Source organism: Numida meleagris, chromosome 2 (assembly GCF_002078875.1).
Source record: "Numida meleagris isolate 19003 breed g44 Domestic line chromosome 2, NumMel1.0, whole genome shotgun sequence".
NCBI classification, from domain to species: Eukaryota; Metazoa; Chordata; class Aves; order Galliformes; family Numididae; genus Numida; species Numida meleagris.
The window spans coordinates 101,873,542-101,896,887 of record NC_034410.1 but is presented as its reverse complement, the minus strand read 5'-3'; the positions used below and the strand labels follow the sequence as shown (position 1 = coordinate 101,896,887).

At 40.6% G+C, this 23,346-nt stretch overlaps 1 protein-coding gene and 1 long non-coding RNA gene across 5 annotated transcripts in view; one reads left to right on the top strand and one right to left on the bottom strand.

The window, feature by feature from the left end:
- Nucleotides 1-15,126, top strand: LOC110394968. Its single transcript, XR_002436067.1, has 7 exons — nucleotides 1-28; nucleotides 1,224-1,322; nucleotides 2,339-2,439; nucleotides 4,555-4,656; nucleotides 12,662-12,744; nucleotides 13,880-14,012; nucleotides 14,550-15,126. It is a non-coding gene; the product is annotated as an uncharacterized LOC110394968 (long non-coding RNA).
- Nucleotides 17,763-23,346, bottom strand: part of LAMA3 (laminin subunit alpha 3) — a 111,856-nt gene continuing 106,272 nt past the window's right edge. For 3 of the 4 annotated variants that reach the window (XM_021387339.1, XM_021387340.1, XM_021387342.1), the window contains 9 exons: nucleotides 23,152-23,296; nucleotides 22,704-22,867; nucleotides 22,114-22,303; nucleotides 21,336-21,485; nucleotides 20,668-20,827; nucleotides 20,408-20,568; nucleotides 19,118-19,211; nucleotides 18,651-18,770; nucleotides 17,763-18,473 (listed from right to left, as the gene is read on the bottom strand). In XM_021387339.1, the coding sequence (XP_021243014.1) occupies nucleotides 18,328-18,473; nucleotides 18,651-18,770; nucleotides 19,118-19,211; nucleotides 20,408-20,568; nucleotides 20,668-20,827; nucleotides 21,336-21,485; nucleotides 22,114-22,303; nucleotides 22,704-22,867; nucleotides 23,152-23,296 (1,330 nt within the window). In that variant the 3' untranslated portion in view covers nucleotides 17,763-18,327. The remainder of the gene's footprint in view (nucleotides 18,474-18,650; nucleotides 18,771-19,117; nucleotides 19,212-20,407; nucleotides 20,569-20,667; nucleotides 20,828-21,335; nucleotides 21,486-22,113; nucleotides 22,304-22,703; nucleotides 22,868-23,151; nucleotides 23,297-23,346) is intronic. The other variant, XM_021387341.1, reaches the window with a different exon arrangement.

Genomic DNA, 23,346 nt, shown 5'->3' with positions numbered 1-23,346 from the left:
GCCGGGGCGGCCGGCGGGCTGAGGGACGGTGGGTGGTGACGGGTGTGGGGCTGCTCCGCCCGTGGATGCGATGGGTGGGTGGGGGTTGTGTGGCGCTGGGGAGCTTTGGGAGTCGCTGTTGGGGGCTCTGTGGGCTTGTTGGGGACGCCTGGGTGCCCCCACCATCCCTCTCTTCCTCCGTCAGTTGAGGGTGATTAGGTGAGGAGGATGATGCTGGGATTCCTCCTGAGAGAAAGCTCTGCCGCCCTCATATGGCCGCTGCCCCTCCTCTGACCCCCAGCAGGCGCTGATGTAAGCTTGGGGGGAGTTCTTGTGTGGAGCTCTTTTTCTAGACACACATACACGCGTATATATATATACTTTTTTTATTTTTCCCCAGTCGCTGCCGCGTTACACCCTGCTGCACAGCCCTCCTCGCAGGCAAACGGCAAATTGATATGAGGGTTTCTGGGGCAGCCAGCCTCCAGTATGAAGACCTTCTCTCCTAACATGCCTTTCCTTTCGCAGGGAAAATAGCCTTTTCTTCTTTTTTTTTTCCTTCTTTGAATAGTGCTTTTAGTTGGTGACAGCATTCACTCAAGCAGTGACTAAAGTTGCTTGTTTCTAGAGCAATGCTTTTGACTTTCCCAGCCCAAGCCCAACAGGTTTGGGGTATTTGCTCCCTGCCCCTCAACACCTCTATTAGCTGTAAGGTGAACCTGTCCATGGAGCTGGCAGTAAAAATCACAGCGTTTTGCAAGTTGTGTTCAGCCAAATCTTGCACATTGTTCCAAACAATGGATATACGAGAATGTACACCTGCATAAATTGATCCATTCCAGCTCCAAAGAGCCAAGTACCTGGACTGAAAATACACCCATGATATTTTCACCCTCCACTGCAGCAAGAACAGCTTCTTTGTTGTGCTAAAATTTAGGTAGAGACAAAGGCTATTGCCTACATCTCGTCTTGCTCCTGCCAGCTAGGGCAGTACTACAGCTGAGCTACTCTTGTGAAAATGGAAGGATCACTTTTTTTTTTCCTCTTTACTAACATACAAAAGAATGGGACCACAGTCTACTTTTAGAACCAACCCCTCTTCCCTGTCAAGAAAAGAATCTTTTTCCCGTGAATTAAGTTGCAGTATTTCTGTACTACATGTTCTATGGGAATAGCTACCTCCACTTAGGGAAATACTCTGTACCCAAACCCTCTTGAAATGACGTTTTTTTTTTTTTGAAAAGGGAGGAATGTCTAATGCTGGGAGCCTTCTGAAATCTGCCAGGTGTGAATCAGGTGCTTTGGCTGATTCCCAGCCCCTCTGAACAAAGCTTGATATTCAGGTGGGTGTTTAAATAGAGCATGCCCTCTGTTACAGTGCACAGCGTTCCCAAAACAGCATCTCCAAGGCTTTCAGGAAGTCAGCACAGGGTGAGTGGGGAACCGCATGTTCTCCCATGCACTTATTGCTCGGCTGTGAAACTTGGCCTCCCATATTCAAACAGCCTCATAAAAAGGAAGTTGCAGCTTGCAGTTTATTCACTGTTTCAGTTGTGTGTAGGACACTGCATTGCAGATAACCAAATAGGAGTATTTTCTTTTTTTTTTTTATCTCCCCTGCAGGATTTTGTGGGCAGAGATTCACGGTGAAGTGGTTTGTATTTTGATTTCCCTTAGTCATATACAATCAGTTTGGCCAGGAAGCAATGAATCTCATGGATTCCCTGAGAATCAGGAATAGAGGAGGCTAACTCCTACCTCTGAGTGCCATTTCTAAGGAGCAATGAAGAGCCAAGTCCTTTGTGAAACACCTGCTTCTTTTCCAAAGCTAGGCCCTATTTCCTAGCCCTCATGGCTGAGTAATAATGTAGCAGACCTGTGTGCACTCTAGAGGTTTTTGCCCCTAAGGAGCAAGAATTCTTTGAGGTCTTCTTTCTAGTGCCCAGATTGTGTTCAGGCAAGGCAATGATAGTCTGTTTTCTGTTACAAATGCTTTTATAACTCTTTGGTAGCTAGCTATTAACTTTGAAACACAAGATGTGAGTATTTAAATCAAGTCTTCAGAAACATGGCTCTAAATATGTGGAAGAACTTGGCAGAATAGTTGTGCATTTCAGCTGCTCTAGTAGAAAAGTAACACATTTTAACGCCACTAATGAAGCAGTATGACACCTGCAGTTTGCATCTAAGAGCTTAGCAGCAGCAGTCTTAAGTGCCCATATTGTCATGGAGTGCATTAGAACCGCATTTTTTCAGAAGAACTCGTTCAGAAACCAGCAGGGCTGTAAGTTTCCGTGTCTGCCATGTAACAGCAGACAAGATCTTGTGATGGGTTACAGTTAGTTTTATTCACATGCAGGATGTGGTACTGCTGATTCAGCGCACTGAGAATGATCTGGGGAGTGTGGAAATAAAGTGAACTGAGTGTCAAGTGTTACTTCTGCTAACTGACCTAACCTGGTATGTACTTTTCAGTATCAACACTATAGACATCTTTCTTGTTATATATGTACAAAACAACATACATGTATATAAATCCCAGACAGCATAGTATCATCAGCAAGATAGGTGCTCACAAGAATTTCAGCCAGTAATTTCAGCGGAGGTTCGATCGGTGACCAGCTTTCCACTTACCCAACAGCTCAATGCAGTGCAGTATTGGATAACCTATGCTACTGTTATCTCTCTTATAAAAAGAGATTGGGAAAACTGGTTTGTGGAAGGACAACACAGTAAGTTACTGATGGGGAGCAAGAATTGTACTGTAAATAAATTAATTGGTCTATATCTCCAAGACCTTTAATTTGTTTCTCTTAGCACGTGTTAAAGAGATAAAAGGCAAAGTGGCTACAGTTTTTGCATCCTGTAGGAGACGGAAAGGTAGTGTTTTTGCAGCCCCTTTGCAGGGCACTGTTGTCATAGTTCAATATAGTCAGTACCTTTGGATACTAAATTGCTCTTCCAATAGATAAGCTTTCCTAGCTTCTGGCCTGTCTTTGTGCTTCTGACAGGGAAAATTCCTGCAGTCATCATCTTTATAGAATCCCCGAGTTAATAACTCTTTTTTATCAATATTTTTCCTCTGTACGTTTAACTGGAATTTAGCACTGCTATAAATTCCATGAGTCAAAGAGAATGGCAAAAATGGCAGTAAGAGGGAATCGATTATTAAAGAAAGCATAAAGATTTATCTATAGCATCCGAGAGGAGTTAGAAACAAGAAAGGCCTATGTTTATATTCTTTTGAGTTTTATTTCTTCGTTCTGCAAATTAAGTCCCACTTGTCCCAGGGTGGGACGCTTCTCCACTGTGTCTGGATGAGGCAATCCAACCCCTTTCTGCTTTCTCAAAGTGCCCTAAATCTGATTTTGCTGAGTTTCTTTTTACCTATTTTGTTCCAAAATTCCACATCTATCTTGGAACACCTCAGTAAGCTGGGTACAATTTACACTTTTTAAGATGGAGATAAAATTTCAGCATTGAATTTAAAGTATTTGATCGCCAGCAATTAAGTTAGAGTCACTGTTCATTAAGCAAAGTAAAATCTTTCAGAATTGCATTAGCATTTTTCCCGTGTTGCAGAAAGCCTGGCTGTATATGCATATAAAGTGTGGAAAATACTAGTAAAAATCATAAGACTTCTCCCACACTTTTTCAATTTCTAATATAAGCCTGCAGAGACAGCTGCTGTAATTTTGAATTCCTTTGGAAGATTTGCCATTCTAGTTAAATATCAGGTGCAGCCCCATTGCTAGTTATGCAGGGGTGTAAGAATCCAGGATATAGCTCTCTATTCTGCACCAGCTGTTGGAGGGACTTGTTTCTGTGTCAGTGACTTGAGCTGGTGAATACACCGAAGTGAGTATCCTCTCTTTTTGAATATATTGTATTTTGAAAGGAAAAAAATATCAAAGTTCATAAGTACATTTCTAAGGAAATGTAATTTTCAAGTAGCTAAAGCCACTTGTACAAGTGCTTTGTGCTTCAGATGGTAGCAGTGGGTCTCGCAGTAATGAAGGTGCCTGCCTATTGTGTCTTATCGCTTCAATATTAATGAGTGGTGAGCACTACATCTGTTATCATCATGCATTTTCCATACAGAACAGCAACTAAACAATACTACAAAGCTAAGCTAATCTTCAGAGCTTGCTCTTCATATTTTCCTATTAATGTGTATTGTCATTTTAAGGGCTAAACCCTGCCTAAGGACATGCATTGAAATGACTCCCTCTTCTGTCAATAAATAGAGACCATGCATACATATCCTGGTAGAATGAAACACACTTCATGAGCCTCTGCATCCAAAGTATTCCAGAGGTACTGAAATTGAGTCTTTTGACTCTTTCCTCTGATTAACGAGCTTTAAAATAATAACAGTTAGAAGAATAACTTCTGCTTGTGGCAGTGGATTTTAGTCCAGAATCTACTGCTCCTCCTCATAAGCTTTCAGTTTTTCTTGCTTATTTTTCATAGGCAGCCTTTCCTGGATTGAGAGCTACCAGTTGGAAAGTGACCGATCCCCCTGTCCTCCCCTCTTGAACATTCATTTGTGGCTGCTCTTTTCTGTTTCCTCAGAATATGCAGTCTGTAACTGTGGCAATTTTGCACGGAGAAGTCATGGAGATGGCTGGGTTAGAGGATGTAAAGTTCCTGTAAAGTCTAAAAGGAAAGTGAAAGGTGAGATGGAGCAAGTAAGAAAAATTTCTAAGCGTCTTTAGCTGGTGCTGCTGTTTGATTTTTGTTTTGTTGCTGTTTTTTAATATTTTGATTATATTTGATAATGTTTCTTTTTATCCACACATATTGTTGCTCTACACCCAATATATAATCAGTCATATAATGAGATAAATTCATGTGCAGTCACGGAGTTATTTTTACTCAAGCATATGAAGGTGTGTAATTTTTGCTATATAAAATATGCTAAGTGACAGGGCGTTTTGGTGTGTTGCTTATTTTATCCTTCAGATTTTGCTAATGACCAAGCATATGCACACAGTTCCAGAGGAAAAAAAAGGAATGCAGAAGTATTAAATACTTACAGCTGGTCTGCTGAGGCAGCAGCCACATGCTGGCCTGTTCTATGAAAATTAATTGGAAAAGCATCTGCACAAAATAATCATCATCTGACTTGAATTTTAAGAGCCAGTTTAGGATGTTTTACTTTTAGAGAAATAACTTCTTACAGAGTTCAGAGCTATATTTGATTGCAAGAATATCTGCACAACCTAGCTGTATTGCCAGAGGGCATGAAATACAAAGAATAAAGGGATTACCAGAAATCAACTAATTCTTCTCCAGTCCTTTCTCAGGAGTCAGAATGAGTTCATGTAGATCGTAACAGAAAAATCTTTCTCTAAATGTCCTTAAAGTATTTTCACTATTGAGAGTCCACAAATTAGATTTCCCTCTTGTTCTTCCTCCAGTGAGCACTGAAAACAACTGATTGCATCTTTGCTACAGGAGAGGAATAAGAGCAAATTAAAACTGGTGAGCTCAGTGACTTGGTGTATGAGGGAGTGAGGTAGGCTGTCTTGCCCATATGGAATATATAAACATTATTTGTTCCATATAACACCCTTGGTTTGATACTATGGGATTTGGTTGGGTCCCTGTGAACATTTCTTCTTTTAGAACAAATAACAACCCATTCACTCTGATCTTTCTCAAGCAGGACATAAATTTTAAGCATCTAATCATTTTTGCTGATCTGCTTTGGAGGTTCCCTCCAGTTTTCCCGCATTTTTCTTTTGTGCATGAAACCATTTCAAAGCTCTGACGCATTTGAGAAGGAGTTATCTCAATATGTTTCCTTGTATGTGTATATTTCTAACTATGTGTGTAGTGCTCACAAGTCATTTGCCCAGTTGCTGAGGATGTGCCTTTGTGCTTTCAAATTTAGGATGAAAAATGAGTAGTCCGCAAGGCCACAGATAGCCTGTAGCAAACACAGCAGCCTTGGTAAATGCCCTTTGTGTCGGTGCTCCTCTTAGTCCCTGTAATTTAAAGATCAGAAATCCTTGTAGAGCGTATTTTTAAGTATTTAGAATGAAATAATGTCTTGCTAAGGCATACTTTCCATTTACTAGTTTAGCAGTAAATATTTTTTTCAAAGGTGTCAAGCTGCTCAATGCATAATGCAATTTGAAATGAGATTATGTAAAGGTTACTTGTCAGCAACATTCTAACGTTTCCACTTTCATTTGGAACTTTTGGCATTATATGAGCTTTATATTTAGCATCTTAACATTTTCCACTTGCTTATACCTCAGTCCTTCCCTGCAAAACTAGAATGGCCTCTGTTGGATTACAGAGGTGTTATTCTGGCCATGTTAGACTTTAGGATTGTTTTTCAGTTTTGAAATCTGCTGTCCTTTTAACTCACCTTCCTGAGAGCGGGGAATATTTGGTTTAAAATTCTAGTGAGGGAAAATCGGTAGACCCTACTGACAACAGCTTTATTGTGACACAAAACACAGATTTATATGGGTCATCATCTGGGTCTTTTTGTTGAAAGGTAGCCACAACCAGTTCTTGAGGTAAAGAGAAAGCATGAAAGAGAGACCAGCTGCCATTTGGGTGTGAAAGGCACCAAGAGCTCTGCTTGTGAGGAAGAGGAGGGCATGAAGCAGCTGAGGTAGAACTCCAAATATCCTGGCATTGGGGAAAGTTGCAAAGAGTGGATTCCTGTGCAGATGTCCTTCTTCAGTCACGTTTTCAGTTTCTTTTTGCTGTAGGTTTGTAGATGGTATTCCCACTTCGAGATCACACAAACCATGGCCACCTGAAAGTTATCCTGTGTCACTTGCACATGAGGAAAGTTCTCTGTGAATCAGTTCTCATATCTATTGTAATGTACAATAATTTTGTACCTGTCTGTGCGTCAGTACTGGTGCCATAAGATTCAGCAGTCTACAAGCACCTCTAACAAAAGCATCTTAAGGGAGCGTATAAACAGGAGGGGGATCGATTGTTTGTGAGGATAGATAGCGATAGGACAAGGGGGAATGGTTTTAAGCTGAGACAGGGGAGATTTGGGTTAGATATTAGGAGGAAATTTTTCACACAGAGGGTGGTGATGCACTGGAACAGGTTGCCCAGGGAGGCTGTGGATGCCCCATCCCTGGAGGCATTCAAGGCCAGGCTGGACGTGGCTCTGGGCAGCCTGGTCTAGTGGTTGGCGACCCTGCACTCAGCAGGGGGCTTGAGACTCGATGATCTTTGAGATCCTTTTCAACCCAGGCCATTCTATGATTCTATGATCTTGACTTTCTGTAACTGGAATAGACCACGCAGATTACGTTCATTTCTGCAGCCCTTCCAGCGGTGTATATGCCTACAAAGATGGTGAGCTTCTTCCCCTGCATATGCACTCTGTTAGCTACTGATATCTTTGTCCTTGATTATTTCAGTTCCTTATGTTTTCAGAGTTTAATCCTGTCTCCTGGAACATAGTGCTCTGTTCTTTACAAAACTCTTCTCTGAGGCTTGCACACACAGACATGGCAACTGGCTTTTAAAAGAGGCAGTACGATCTGCAGCATATATCATAAGCCAGAAAAAAAAAGCCAACGAAGCATATTGAGAGACAGATGCTACCCCAGATATCAAAGTTTTTATTTCTGGATCCTAACTTTTCATCTGCAAAACTTGGTCTTTGGTCTGAACACTTTCGCTGCTCTCAAGAACATAACCAGTTGTACCATTTAATTGGAGGATGCAAGAAAAGTGATCTTGCCTATCTGTAGAAGCTTGTAGTGAAGAGATCATCTTCTATTAAGTATGTATTTGGACAGTATGTGCATTTATATACACTCAGGCTATGGCATTCTCTAGAGAAAACAGCTTAGATCTGTCCTCTTACATCATCTTTATTCTAGTAGTTGTTCTATAGTCATAAGTATTTGCTTAAATTCTTCACATTTTGATGTGTAAAACCATAAAGCAGACAGTAAAATATGTATTTGTCATCTGATGATTTTATTTTTGGTATTGGACATTTAATTTGAAATAGAATTTAAGAAACTGGAAGCTGATGTTTGACTGGCTAGATTGTGAGTTGACAGTTCTGAAAGGAGATTAAGCAGAATCAAACGTTACCTCTTGGTACGTAATAAAATAAGCAGAAGCATAGCGTTGAATAAGGTTCTGTTCTCCTTGTTTACCATTAGGTTTTCCCATTCTTCCACTTCTGGAAACATAGGCTGTTGTTTTGGAATACACACCGTCCCAACTGGTTTGTGACACGTTCTTATTTGGGCATTTGTCAGTCAAGGAAAGTATGAGAGTCAACAAACACTTCTGTGAGTTAAACATTCTTCTGAACAATGCCTATCTGAATCCAGATATCAAAAGTGGCAGATAGAGCATGTGCTCAGCAAGAGAAACGCTGCATTGCAGATAAAGGGAAATGGCAACGTCAAGATTCTGTGTGTGTCTAATGGTAATCACAACAGGGACTTACAAATCTTAACACGCAGCAAAGTTCTTATGACAAGAACAGCAGAACCAGCGGAATGACAATTGTAATACCCTCCTTTAATTATTATTTTTAAAGTGTATTTGGATTTTGAAAACATTCCTGCCCTTAACCAGCACAGTGCCTTTTAAAGCCATGCATTGAATGACTTCTTCTGAACTGACTCACTATTTATTCTTCTAACAACAGTGTTCTGTGAAGCTGAGAGCTACCAACCATGTAAGCACCTTAACCTGAGTTGCGTAATTTTAGCTATTATGAGTTATGCACAGCAATAACCAGGGTAATACAGTGAGAAAAGCTATGCTTTTACTGCAGGCCAATTTTTCTGAATTCCTCTTCCAGACATAGCACAAGAAAAAATAATCTTTTGTATTTTTTTTAGTACTCTCTCCCTTTTTTCATTCCATTAGCATTTTTCTCTAATGCTTCCAGCAAACACTCCTCTCTTTCTCCTTCCATTCTTTTCATTTTATTAACTCTTTCACTTACCTATTCTTAGAGGGTTGTAAGCACATGTAATTATGCATTCTATCTCACATCTCTTCTATTTTACATGCCTTTCACTTGGGGTTCAGCCTGCATTTTCTCCTTAGGTTCTCAAGCTTCAAATTATATAAAGCACATAAAACAGTTCTTATATATTACTTTCCTTGGTGTAAGGTGGAATTTGAGAAGATACACATGAACCCACCTCTGTGTCTGGCTCATAGCACCAAGACATTGAAAAATATGAAAGTAGAGAGATGCTGGCAGATCTACTGCCATGGATCCAAGCACTGCATTATCATCATGATGAGCTTCAGCGTCATAATACCGAGATGCCAGGAGCTAGCTGCATTTTAGCTGGGTAACTCAATACTGAAAAGGATCAGTGACAAAAGCATTTATAATGACATATCTTCCCTATATCTGGAAGCAGGAGATAACTCTTTCTGGCTTGTTCCTTTCTTCATTGTGGCCTGCTGACAACACTGTGCAATGGCTCTTCTATAGCTAGGTAGTAAGGCAGTGCAATTATTTCTTTGGACTGTAGTCAAATGCTGCATCCATCTTCAGGGAATTTGTTCAGTGAGCTTCTTGCTGCTCCAGATGGATCTTTGGGAGCTTGGAGCTGGGTTTGTCGCTGCCGTGTGGAGGTGGAGTAACTAACCCCCCTCCACAGATGACAGAAGGACAACTTAGAGTAGATACCCAATTTTTATGTAACTAGCGTTGTGAGATGAGTAACCATCCTACTCTGCAAATATTGTGGGTGTTACTGAATTGAAGTAGATGTTGTATCACCAGTACCAGTGCTACCGAGCAGTGCTATATCCACACAAGTCCATGTCTAGCCATTCCATTTGTTTAAAATCAAGAAGGCCCACATATCTTGGAACTTTCTGTGGATCTCAGATAAAAAACAATGGGTTAACCTATGCTAATAGTAAAAGCCTTAACATTTTTGTCTGGATTTGAAGGTGGAATGTGCTCTCATAGGCATAGCTATGCCTGAATTGCAGATCCATGTAACAATGCTTGTTGGTGCCAGCCAGGCTGGTTTTGTGCATTGCTGTTACAGGACATTCACAAATGCCCTGCATTAGCATTCCCACTGAAACACAGGAGACTTCATTTAATCTGTATGAAAAGAAAAATGTTTTCAACCAGGTCTTAATAAGTTTCTAAAGCTGCAGTTGTACTCTCAAACTACTGCTTGACGCCACATGGAATAATCACTGTAGTCCAGATTACGATGCAATTCCATTGAGTCTAACCACTGCTCAAGGCACAGTGGTCCCCTTGATCACGCTCCAGTCCTTTTTCCTCCAACTCGTGCCTGCTTTTGTCTGAGCCTACCCTATTAGTATATTCTATTTTAGTATACAGATAAATTAAAAGATATGATGCCAGAGGCTAAAATTCAAGAATAGACAACGCAGTTTTTGGTTTTCACCAAACTAGAATTTAGTTGTGCTCTGTAAATGACACTATATGCTATCTCTTGATTGTAGCCCTGAGAAATTTCTGTTCTGCCTGTCTAGAGAATGTGACTCTATTACATGAGAAATGAGGACACTTGTCCTAGGCGACAAAGTGCTGCCCATGACTCCGTTGCCAGAGGATTCTCTAAGACTGGTAAGATAGACATAGCACTTACTTGATGGGATCATTTTAAAATGTCTTTCGTAAGTCTGGGGTGGAAGCCCTAGGGCCAGTGTAAACTTCTTCATAGCTGAGAGGAGGAGAGAACCCAGCTTTTGCCAAGGGCATCTGCTGAGATTCTTGAGCACGGAAGATACTGGTGGTGAGAAGTGAGCAGCTGAAAGGTACCACTGGGAACAAAACCAGCTCAGCTGGAAGGCAGATGCAGGTGTCAGGGTTTTGGTTGCCTGTATCACATCTTACACAGAAAGCAGTTTCTACTAGAAATTGGTATATCAGAGGAAGTTCCTGCTAGTCAAAGCTGTATTGCAGTGTCTAAACTCAGCCCTGTAGCTGTCTACAGAGATGGAAAAGAGGACAACACTCAGTGCCTTGCAGAGAGGTATGCTGAAGGGGTGCTCTGAGAGAGACAGCAGAAAAGGCACGAAGGGGTGTGAGAAGCTATCTTATGACTAACTGCTGTTTGCATCTGTGGGTAGACACGTGTTTAATTATCTGCTACATGCATGACAATTTCATTTGCAGTCACTGGAGTCCAGATGTTCCCTGCTGTAATACAAAGTGTAACAAACAAAAGGAAAAGGTTCATAGAGCAAACTAAAAGGGGCTAGGAGAGACAGCTTCGTGCTGTTTTCCTTTCTGACATGTGCTAGTCCTGTCCTACCATTTTTCTGACTTCCATGTGCAGATTTGTACGTCCATAGAGAGAGGCGAAGCCTGAGAACAGCCACTGCCAGCAGCTCCCAGGCCAGGCCAGCAGCAGGGGCTGAGGTGGGCTGAATGGGGTTGAGCACCCAGCAATATCCCAGCAGGGACCTGGAAGGGAGCAGGGGCTGAGCTCCTGGCTGCTTCCACACAGCCTGCAATTGTCCAGCCAAGCAGCACTTGTTGCTGGTTTGCTTCTCTCCTCAAGGCATTTCCCTTGGTAGGTGTACCTCCTCTCCTAGCAGTCTTAAGGCTCACTTTTCCTTCTTCACCCTTCCTTCTTCGTCTGTAAAATCCTTTTCCTTATACCACTGTCTAGACTCGCATACATTCTTACTGCTTTTTTTTTTCCTACTGATAAGAAGTCAGTATTTTATCATAGAAAGGGAATTGAACATTCTTTTAACTCTTCATAGGAAAATGCTTTTTGTAAGATCTACACATTGTGTTCCCAATGCTCAGAAACAAGAGGCCAGACAAACAGGACTACTGCCTTCTTCTGTCGGCCCTTATCAGGGAACAATAAAGCAATGCTGATTTATACCGATCCTGCACCTGGCCTTTGTTCTGCTTCAAGGCATTCAGCCTCTCTTTGAAAGGTTTAACTTATTCATTCCCATTTAATTAAATAACAACTATGATCATTAGTGCTTTTGTGGAGTCTGTTTTCAATTAAATTTGTTCTGAGCATATATGTCGTCTTGATTCATTTTATCTTTCACAATAAATGCAATATAGAGAGATTCAGTGATCACATCTTCTTTCTTTTGCTCACAGAGGTAACACAATTCCCAGAAAGGTTTTAATTTCTTTGAGCCTGGAAATGCACAGTGGGACTAATGCAGCTGCTTCTGGTGTAGAGGAGCTGGGAATAGTCTGAGGACAGGTCGGCTCAGAGGGATGAGCTCATGGCTATCGTTCTGGGACTCCCCAGCAGCACTGTCCTCACCCTAACACCTGTCATTCATGGTTCAATTCTTTGGCTTCCCTGCTTCCATTCCTACCGCTGCCGTGAGCACTACCTGTATTTGTGAAAAGTTTATGTTTATGTATATTTATGGAGAAAAGGGTTATGTCAGGTTTTCTAGAGCCTCTGTCCTGCCAGTTATTGCATAACCAATTTGATCTGCAATAAAAATTCTCTATAAAACTTGGCAATAAGTTTGAGTACAGTTTTATAAACTGTATGTAGAGCTTTATGCATGTTTTAATAAAGGGTATGAGCCAAAGTCCTGTGCAGCGGTTACATCTTCCCATTAAGGCACTGAACTTTGGATCATGCCTATGCATTTTCTTGGAGAACTGCCCAGAGTGCCTTTAGCTTCTTCTCTAATTCAGCTTCTCTGTCCCCAGGGTTATGCCTTTACCTTTGATTTGACTGAATATTGCAAACAGAAAGCTAGAACTTTCTTACTTACTTGTCACCTTACTCTGAGGTAAGTTTTATTAGTGGGAAGCTTTGTCTTAGCCACGGGAATTGGTGATGGTAAACGTTGCTAACTCTCCAGGTTTAGAGCATCCAGAAAGCAATTCCCATTGGAAAGTAATCAGAAGAGGCAAGGAATAAGATTTGTGGTAGGTGCTGTTACCTCACAGTGTAAATCCTCTATACAAAGAAGTATCTTATCCTGGTAGAACTTGGCTCAGAAGCACAGGAGGGCTGAGTTTGGAACAAACTTCTTGAGGTCATCTGGTCCAATGACCCTGCTCAAACCAAGTCACCCAAAGCCACCTGCCCACAACCATGTCCGGACAGCTCATTATGTTATTAACACAGTGTTAATTGCAACTGTGTCTGCAAGAGCTGGACACAGCCATTTATTTCAGTATATTTTAAAACTGCTTTTTGTTATAACTTCAAACCTCAACAATTAGATCTGAAAAGTTCTTTGCAGGCTTAAGTTTTAATAGTTAAGCTGTCTTTCCAGCTAATTTATGAAGAATGAGATTCTTATGCATGCAATTATTCATTCTTAGCAGCACACAGTCCTTCTGTGACAGGAATCTTAGGCATAGGCTCATGCACAATAGAGAAATCTGTTGCCATCCCAAGTTATATTTAACTGAACAGAGACAAAAGCTCATGGATGCCAACTATCTTTTCATCCCATGTAATAATGCTCAATTTTTCTCAACGAGAAGGTGACATCCTAACAAAGAAGCTACATCTCACAGAACACTTCACATATACTTCACATTCACAACCACCTGTAGGAAAATACAGTAATAGGCTGAGGTGCAAAGTAGTGGTAGGAGAGTGTTAAAAAATAAATATTTTGAATGCTCCCAGCTGCAAACCAGGAGAGACAGTATGGTACGAAAACAGGTCAGAACTTGATTTCATTGCTACAGAGGGTCCCAAAAAGTGACAGAGAAATCAAAATTCATTGGTTATTCTGCTTTCAGTTCTTTATACTCAGAGGATGCTTCAGTGCAACCCTGGCAGCGAGTAGCTTCTCACTGTGCAAATGAGGTTTATCCTTACACCTTGCAATCTTAATGCCCCAAGTGCAGCTATACCATTGTATTATGGCACTATCCCCTTTAACATAAAGCATTTCTTTTTGCCAGGGACATCCATCTGGTGTATTTTTGGAACACATAGACAAATTTACAGAAGACTGGACCACAGTGCCCTAAATTTCCCTACATCATTGGAGAAAGATGCTGAAGTTGTTTAAATGAGGAAACCACAAAGAAAATGGTAAGAGGCAAAAAGCATGGCAAGAGCTCATTACAAAGTCATAATGCATTTATAGAATTCTCAGTGAGACCACATTTTCCAGGCTACACTGCTGTTTTATGAGAGGCAAAAAGGAAATAGAGGGGGTGGGAAAAAAAACAAAAACAAAAACAAGCAACAAGTAATTCCCCAGGGAGTCCAGAAGAGGCAAAGCTCCAAGCAGGAGCCCTTCCTAACAAGCAGTTACAAAGCAGGGAGAGCAACTCACATTGCTTCCTACTGAAGTAAAAGCGTGGAGGCTCTGCTTCTACAAGAAAGCTCCACAGCAGAAGCACGGCTATTCAAGCAGCCTCTGAAGACGTTTCACTGGGATACTTTTGTTTGTTAGAGCCAGAAGTAATAGTATCATTAATAAGGAGAGAAGTGAATTATGTTTCCCTTCTACATACATACTTTTTTTCCTACAGTAACTGTAAGTTTCTTTTGAGAGCGCCCTGTGACCTACTTCATTTTATTTGCCTGCAATTCCCACTGTTAGCTCACTTGACTCTCTTTCAGCTCCCATTATCGTTTGGCTGCATTTTGTAGTTTTAATAGATGGGAACTCACTGGACTTGGTGTCATCCACCTCAGGTAACGTGCTCCCATTGAATCTAATCCAAATTAACTGGAGAAGAACCCTTTGCTCTTGATACTTACACAGATAAGGGAGGCAACAGAAAAAATGATGTGGTTTAGTCTACAGAGGAAATCTGCTCTCCTTATGTAATTGATGTGCCATTCAGATAGTCATTATGTCAACCTAAATACAGTGCTAATGTGCCCAATTATTTAGCTATGTATTCACAGTGCATTGAGCAGTGTATTTGGTATTTCCCCACAAAACTTTTCAAAACCTTCCTCAAAAGCTTGAATCGGAAGAGGAGCAAACAATATAGCAAAGTCATACAAACAGATATTGGAATATCAAATTTTTTGTTACTATTTTTAATTTTAAGGTGAACAACAGAATCAAAATTCAGGCTGTAATACCACTGCACCCTCAAATACAGGCAATGAGTAATAATACAGACTTAGAAAGGATAGAATCATAGAATTGCTCAGGTTGGAAAGGACCTTCAAGATCACCAAGTCCAACCGCAACCTAACCATACTACTCTAACAACCCACCGCTAAATCATATCCCCGAGCACCACATCCAAACGGTTTTTAAACACATTCAGGGATTGTGACTCAACCACCTCCCTGGGGAGCCTGTTCCAGTGCTTAACAACCCTTTCTGGAAAGAAGTTTTTCCTGATATCCAACCTAAACCTCCCCTGGAGCAACTTGAGGCCATTTCCCCTTGTCCTGTCACCTGTCACCAGTGAGAAGGCACCAACCCCACTCTCACAGCAATCACCTTTCAGGTATTTGAAGAGAGCAATGAGGTCTCCCCTCAGCCTCATCTTCCCCAGACTAAACAGCCCTAGTTCCTTTAGTCTCTCCTCGTAGGGCATATTCTCCAAGCCCTTCACAAGCCTTGTTGCCCTTCTTTGGACCTGCTCCAGCACCTCAGTGTCCTTTCTGTATTGAGGTGCCCAAAACCGAACACAGTACTCGAGGTGAGGCCTCACCAGTGCCGAGTACAGGGGCAGCAAAGGATGGCTAAGGTTGAGAGATTTTGCTATTTAAAATATTAGCATTACTTAGAGGCTCGAATTGCAAATAGTAAAGATTACTAGAGAATAAAAAATGAGAGGGAATGACTCTTGTGGGATTCATTCACTTTTATTGTAATACAGGTATTGGTAGATTTGGGGGTCCATCTGAAACAGTGGAGCCAAAAGGGGTAAATAATGCATGGAAGTAAGTAGCAAATACCAACATTCAAATGATGAAAGCTGTAGAAATACTATTTATAAGAATAAAAATAACATGACAAAAGGTCTACCCAAGACTCACTTTGCTTTTTATTCACTTAATGTTGCATTTTAGTACAAGATTTGGTCACTTCTGGTCTGCTATACAACGCACTGGGAAAACTGTTTATTCTCAGAGAGATCTTTCCTGGTGAACCTTGAACAAAAGAGGTCTTCACAGCTGAAACTTCATTCACCATTAATTACTTGAAGTACTTGGTAATTCAGTCTCTCGTTTTCCAAAAGATATTTGACATGTAAGTGAACTCAGAATATTCTGAGCGCAGATCAGGAAATGCATGAAATACAGCTCAGCGTGCATGTGGATTTCTTCAGAAGAATTCTTCGTGAGACTGATCTAAATGGGACAACTTCTCTCCTTGTGTAAAAATCATCCACTGGCTCTTCTGACTCAAACATTTTTTATTAAAAGTTTAACAGCCTGATACAGAGTTGGCCACGTTTAGGTACAAAGCTCGGAACTCTGGTCTTTATTGATTGTGCCAACAATTTGTGACAGCCCGACTCTATGGAAGCAATACAACTGAAGCAATCACGGAGGAGAGAAAACAAACCATCCTGAAAACCAGGGGGCTTTCCAACTTTTTTGTTATGTATTAGGATTGTACTGAACTGATAGTGACCGATTACTACACTATAGATTTACCGAAGTCTTCTTACATTTTTAATTTCTTTTCTATCAGCATTAAAAATATTTCTAACAAAATAAAATCAAATGTAAGGGAATTGAAATCCAGGCCTGGTTCTAGGCTGTGATGCAACGGTCTTTGCTGTATTCACTTATTCTGTGGGGGGAAGGGAAAAGGTGGTTTTGTTTGTTTGTTTGTTTTGTGGCTGGGGAATACCTGCTTCAGAGAGCAGTCTGATGTGCAGGAGATGCTGAAATTTACTAGAGGATTTCTTAATTAAGTTGAACCATTCTTCCTTTCTCCCCATCAGAATTATCAGTGCCAGCTAAGGCCAGCAAATCAAAAAAAAATTTCCTGTTTTTGTCACCTGAATATTTGACAATGTACTCCAAAGGCAGGGGGTTACTTCAAAGGCATTAGGTATAGTAAAGATTCAGTTGTTGCTCTCTGAAAAGATCATTTCCAAACCCAACTCCTCGAGGCAGGTAGGCATTCCTTTTCCACATGGCAGGCTGCCACAGAGGAGAAGCATTTCTGCAGAGCATCTCCAGACAGAAGGGGTCCCCCCTCACGTGCTACTCCTCTACTCTCTTAGAGACCTCAAACCCACTCCCTTTCACCCCTTCCCATTCCCCCCAGAGAAGCTCTACAGCTGAGAACCCCCTGCACGATGGAGTTGCTGTAGAAGAGAAGGCACTGCAAGACTTGGTGTGAACAGCTTTCTGACAGCTGTCCCACCCCAAAGATCTGCAGCCACAAGTACAAGGACAGAGAAAGGAGAAGCCCTGTCATGTTTATCTGGGCCAGCTCTGTACTTAGAAAAATGGAAACTGGGTCCCTCCACTCCACCATAGATCATGATCAGGTACAAAGATATGAATGTCAAAGAACACAGTTTGGCTTGGTTTCATCCTGGTTTCATTCACACTACAGAATTGCAGCATGTGCAAGTACTGTTTGTAATCTAACTTGCCTTTATTTCATCAGAAAAAAAACGCCGATGGAGGAAACTTTCTGGCTAAAAAGCTTACAAGAAAAATTTCTTTTTCTGAGTTTTTTAGATGACACAATTCTAATAAGCAAAGATAATGGACTCCTGCTTATCCAGGCAAATCAGCTCCTTAAAGCTACAGAATTACTTGCATAAAGCAAGCTGGATTTAAGTGTCTGTAAGAAGGACAAAGAAATACTGGGTTAAAATAACCAGACAAGAAAATGTGTGGCTTTAAGAACATACTGCTTTTATTTGGCCCCAGAATTTCTAGTATCTTAACAATCTCCCGAAGTTTCACTCCTTAAAGTGCTTCAAACTCCATTTATATTATTATTTTTAACATTAATGTACATTTCTGTATAAAAATTCTGTTCATCAATCCAAAGAGACTTATATTTTTATAAATTTCTTTACATCAGTGGATCAAATTTGCTTTCAAGATGACCTGCAATTTAGGTCATTAAGGCAAATTTCTGAAATTAAGACACTGGAATTCCACACAACTGTATGGTGTTGTGGGTGAGAGCAGAATTTGACCCATTAGGGTATATACAATTATACTTTCTGCATATGTTTCTAAAAACACAATGGATTACCCTGGAAATCAATGACATTTAATAGGGAGTCTATCAAAGCCGATGCTTTAAATTTGCTTCGGCGCAGTCCACGTCCAAAGGGTTCATTTTCTTACCAACTATTCTGTGACACAGCAAGCAGCAAAAGGGGAACTCACAAGACATGAATTCACACAGTACTTCAGCAGGCCCAACCTAATGAGCGTACAAGCGAAGTTATGTGGCCGGGCACCCTCGCAAACTCACAGCCCCATGAACTTCTGAAATTCTCTTGGTGGAGACAGGTTTGCCATTGATGCTAATATTCCAAAGACAGCCAAAAAACGTGCCTTTGACTGGAAGCCATAGTGAGTCCAAGTTTGCTACAACAAGGCAGAAGGATAAAGTCAACAAAATGAGAAGAATTTTAAAGATGAACTAATGTAAAGCTCTCAAAAGAGGAAGAACGATATAGGGCTGAATGCATGAACAGAACTTTTGTTTCAGAAAGGAAGAAAAGCCGGTAGATACATTAAAAACACAAAGCTGAAATAATTTACCTGGAATTCTGCCGAAGTAGAGAGGCTGATGCACATATTCAGGAGAAAAGGGAGAACGTCCAATGGTGTAGTTACTTTCTGTGCCTACTTCTAGCTGCACCATGTTCTCCTTCTGCGAGACTACAAAGAAGCAAGTAAATGAGATCTCTTTATCAACTCCATTGAAGAACCAACCAGATATGACACTATTTTAATCCAGCATGAAAAGTCTTGAAATTTAACTAGTAGGAAAAATAGATTTTATTTCAATTCAAAGTCAGATTGACACATCTAGGTAATCCGGGGCTAAATACAGCCAAAAAAAGCCCCCTTATGTAAAGCCTTGAATTAACACAAAACACTTACATTGTTCTAAGAGTGCTCTAAGAATAAGCAGAGGAGAAATGATTAACTAAAATCTGGGGCTGCAATGCTCTGTGCCCACCCTTCTTTCCAAGTTTCAGAAGAACTGGTGTGATACAACATACCCATAACTGTATGCCACTGTCCATTATTCAGAGGTTGCTGAGGTGTGACTGATGTCTGGAATTCACCACCACCACCATTTCCAGCAGCAATGAGCTGTAAAACAGTTATCTGTTAAGTTACCACAGCAAAGAAAGGACCAGAAAAATACAGTAATTTAAGTAATTTACTGAACCCTTGGAGGGCTGGGTTTCACCTAGTTTAAAAGTCAGTCATTGTATACCTATTCCAAAAATTTCCCTAGTAGAATCCCAGGAATTAATATTTTACAAGTTTTAAAAGCATAAATACATCTTACAAAATGGTTCAAATCCTTTTGAAATAATCTCTGAGTCAAGGTCTTTCTTTCTACACCTACTTTTCCCTTCCCAAAGCCGTCACCTACATGCTTCATATCTCCAGAGAGAATTGCTGCAATATATTTCTCTGGCCCTTCACATAATTTGGTCTACTTGTAATTCATTCAGGAAGCACGCAGCCTGATTATTTATTATGATATTTCAAATAAGAAATTGCTTGTGTTTTCTCACATTTAGCTCCTCATTCCTTGTAAGCAGGCTATTTGTCTTCAACATTGTCCTCTCTTTTGGTAATGGCCAAGTAGCTGATAGGTTGAATCAGTTTCCTGCCAAGTTCTTCTGATGGTATTCCACTGACCTTTTATTACTTCCTATTGCATCCTGTCCACACTGATAGCCAGCATGAATTTAAGTTATGGTTGAAAAAAGTGTCTGATCTCATCCATAAGGGCTTCCTAGCTGTTGATGCTCCTGCTTCCATGTTCTGTTGAGCAGAGACATCTTTTTAGTTGATGTCTCTACAGAAGCAAGCACAATGGTTTTGTGGTCCAAGATTCACATTCTGAAGCTATTTCATTACAAAAAAAAAATGACAAAATGAAACAAAAATCAACATTATGACACACCTGTCAACTAGAGAAGTGGCTTGCAAGCAGATCTGGGAGACATGGATAGTTTTTGCATAGGGTATGATCCCACTAGATCATACAGTATCACAAAAAGCCTGAGAAAACCAAGACTGTGTCCTACTGCTGACTTGTAAAGAAAACACGTGCAAGCTAGCGTGCACACAATGCAATCTGGTAGTGTGGTCACAGAGACAGGCTAAATGCTCAATTTTCCATGCAACGGTTTTAAACCACTCTAAGGAAGTTGTTCAGTGTTAAATCTGGAGACAAACGCTGTAATATGTAAGTCCAGAGTTCAAGGTCAGAACTCCTCCCTGCTGAATGAGGGTAATACAGCTGTAATGGAATCGCAGTCCATTCTTACCTTTCCTTCCTTCATGTAAACAGTCAAGTAGTTGTCTGGCTTGCTTCCAAAATGGAGGAGTATACCTGTTGAACTCCTTGGACGAATGGCAAATGCAATCCTAAAATCCAAGCCCATTCGCAAATTGTCTGCGGAGAGTTGAAGAGTGGGTAAAGGAATAACTGGAAATCATCATAAAAATACATAAAAAAAATCCTTCTACATTCATACATACACTTTTAAGGCATAATTCCATATAACATAATCTCTACAGAGCTTACCAACAGCAATATATCCTCCTTCCTTAAAGAAATGAATCCCCCTCTCCATGGGAGCATCCAGACATGGAAGAACATCCTTTTTTTGCTGAGGTGTGTTCATAACTTTTCCATTCATCTTAAAATTCCTCAGGCAACCCTTGAAACTCCTCATTGGTATATTCTGAAAGCATGTACCAAAACGTGAATACCAAAGCATGATGGCCATCTTTTTAGTAAGACTACCCATTAGCTCTTTTGTATTGTCGGACTGTAGACAGCCACCTGTCATCAAGGGTACCAAAACACTACATCTGATGCAGTGAAAAGGCATCCAGCAATTAAAAGTGCTTTAAACCATGACAGTAACAGCATATTTTGAGTTGATGTAACTCCCACTTGCAGAACAGATATTTCCCAATGATGTTTCAACACAATGGGAGTTGTGAGATCTCAAATACACCCTCCATTTCCTAAAAGGCTGTTTATTTTCACTTGTCTTAAACTCCCTGCATCATAAATTGTCTAAAGTAATAGGAACAACACACATTTCAGATTAAAATCAGGTGCTCAGTCAGTGCTTGGAAAAATCTCCTACAGCTTTTCAGCATGGAAATCCTTTATATTAACACTAGTGTATGTAATCAGCACAGCTTGGAGAGTGAGTGGAGGTGCCTACATCAGTTCTTTACCTGTCTTTTCAGCGATGGCAGCCCTCCCAGGTAGATTGGTGGTTTAATGTCAATGGAGGAATTTCTTGCTAATCTTCCTAATCTTCCATGCTGGGCCCTCAGGCCATCAACAACAAGGAGGGCATTCTCCCCATCTCTGCTGCATACCACCTTTTCAGGGTGCAAACATAACAGAATGAGAAACCCCAATGCCAATGAAAGCCATTAGAGCTAGCCTACTAAACAGCAACTACAAAACTATGCTTTTAAAAAATGAATCATATACAGTATAAATAGAATATTTTTCAGGCTAGTCTGAAACCAGCAAAAGTAGAAATGGAAGAGGATAAGATATTTCAATTGAATATCAAGATGGCTTGAAAATCAGGAGCATCTTGCAGGCCAACCATTCAGATTGCCAGGGACTCAGATTCTGGTCATCTTGCTGAGGCTTGCGAATGGACTCATTCCACACTCACTCTGTGTGTGACTGAAATCAAAATTCTGCCTGACACAGACACCTTATGATATTCTGCATCTCAATGATCCTTTTGGGAGATGTTAAAATATTTCGACCGCAAATAACATGCTGTGACCATCAGCCTCTGCAAGTTCTCTCATAACAGAGTCCTGTCAGTCACGTGAGCTTTGAGACATATGAATTAACTTCAGATGGCCAAAAGGAACAATTCCACTTTTTTCCTTCCCTGCCTCTGCCTAATAACTCAGAAAATCAACACACCGTGCCTGCTGAATGCCAGTCAAGGTTTAACCATGGTTTCTGTGTCATACTACTTACAGTATGCCATTGCCCATCATTGTATTTAACACCAGTTTTGATTTTGATTCGTCTTCTTCCAGAACCGAGTGAAAAGACAAAACGTCCTTTTGAAACATGGAGAGCCATGTAAGAGTTCTCAGACCTTCCCTCCATAAAAATTATTAGTCCTCTTGATGATTGAGTTCGTATATCCACAGAAAAATGTAACCTGTAGTGGAAAGTAAGCAAATTCAAGCACAGGTGTATTTTGTTCGGTGTTGTATGCTTTCTGTTCTACAGAAAAATGCCAGTGAAACTCAATTCGTAAAATGCAGAATATGCTTTAGGCAGAATCACAGTGTTCTGCATTGCCTGCATTCTGAACATGAACAGAAGTTAACTCATTCAGGCTTAGAACTTGGCATCAAAATGCATTGTAGCTGCCCACCACATCCAAGCCAATCTACACAGTTTGGGGAAACGGAAAATTTCCTGAACATTTAGAATTACTATTTGGTTGTACCAAAATACATAAGCAGGAAAAAAAAATCCTAGCTTTCAGCACTCACAGATTCAAGCAGCTTTGAAGATTGAAGTATTAGGAGGTGAAAAGACAACATTTGTATTACCTGTCTGTAGGTGAAGATGGAAAATCTGTGTAGGATATAAAACTGCTGGGGGTGTTTCCAAGGAGATACACCTCACTGTTGGCAGTTAACTGAGTTAGTAAGGTGTAGTTTTGCTGGTCATGCTGCACATTAGAATATGTCAAATGATCAAAGTATTTTTCATCCTGTAAGACAGAATTGAAACATTTGCTACGGGTGAGCATAAAATAATAAATTTGATCTACACAAGAATTTCCACTGAGGCAGTCAACACCGTTCTCTAAATAACAGAGAAGCTGTTCTCATTCTGGAGCAAGTATAGATTTTGTGTGGAACTGCAACACAAAAAGAACCTGATTCAGAAGCGAGATGGAAGGCGAACAGTAACATCAGGTTCTATAAATCATGACTGTGCAGACAAAGCCTCAGCATCAACGTGGACTGAAAATGACAGTACAAATAGGCATACCTTGAGCATCTTAAACCTGAGTGGAATTTCGAATTCTTTCAGCAGCATTGGTTCAAGGTTTTCATACTGGTGGCAAGCTCCCAGGGATACATCAGTCTTTGCAGTAAAATTCATGAGATTTTGAACCTCAGGGAGCTGACCTGTCCTAGAATGGTGAAAATGAGAAGTTCTGTGACACAGTGTACCTTTTCTCTA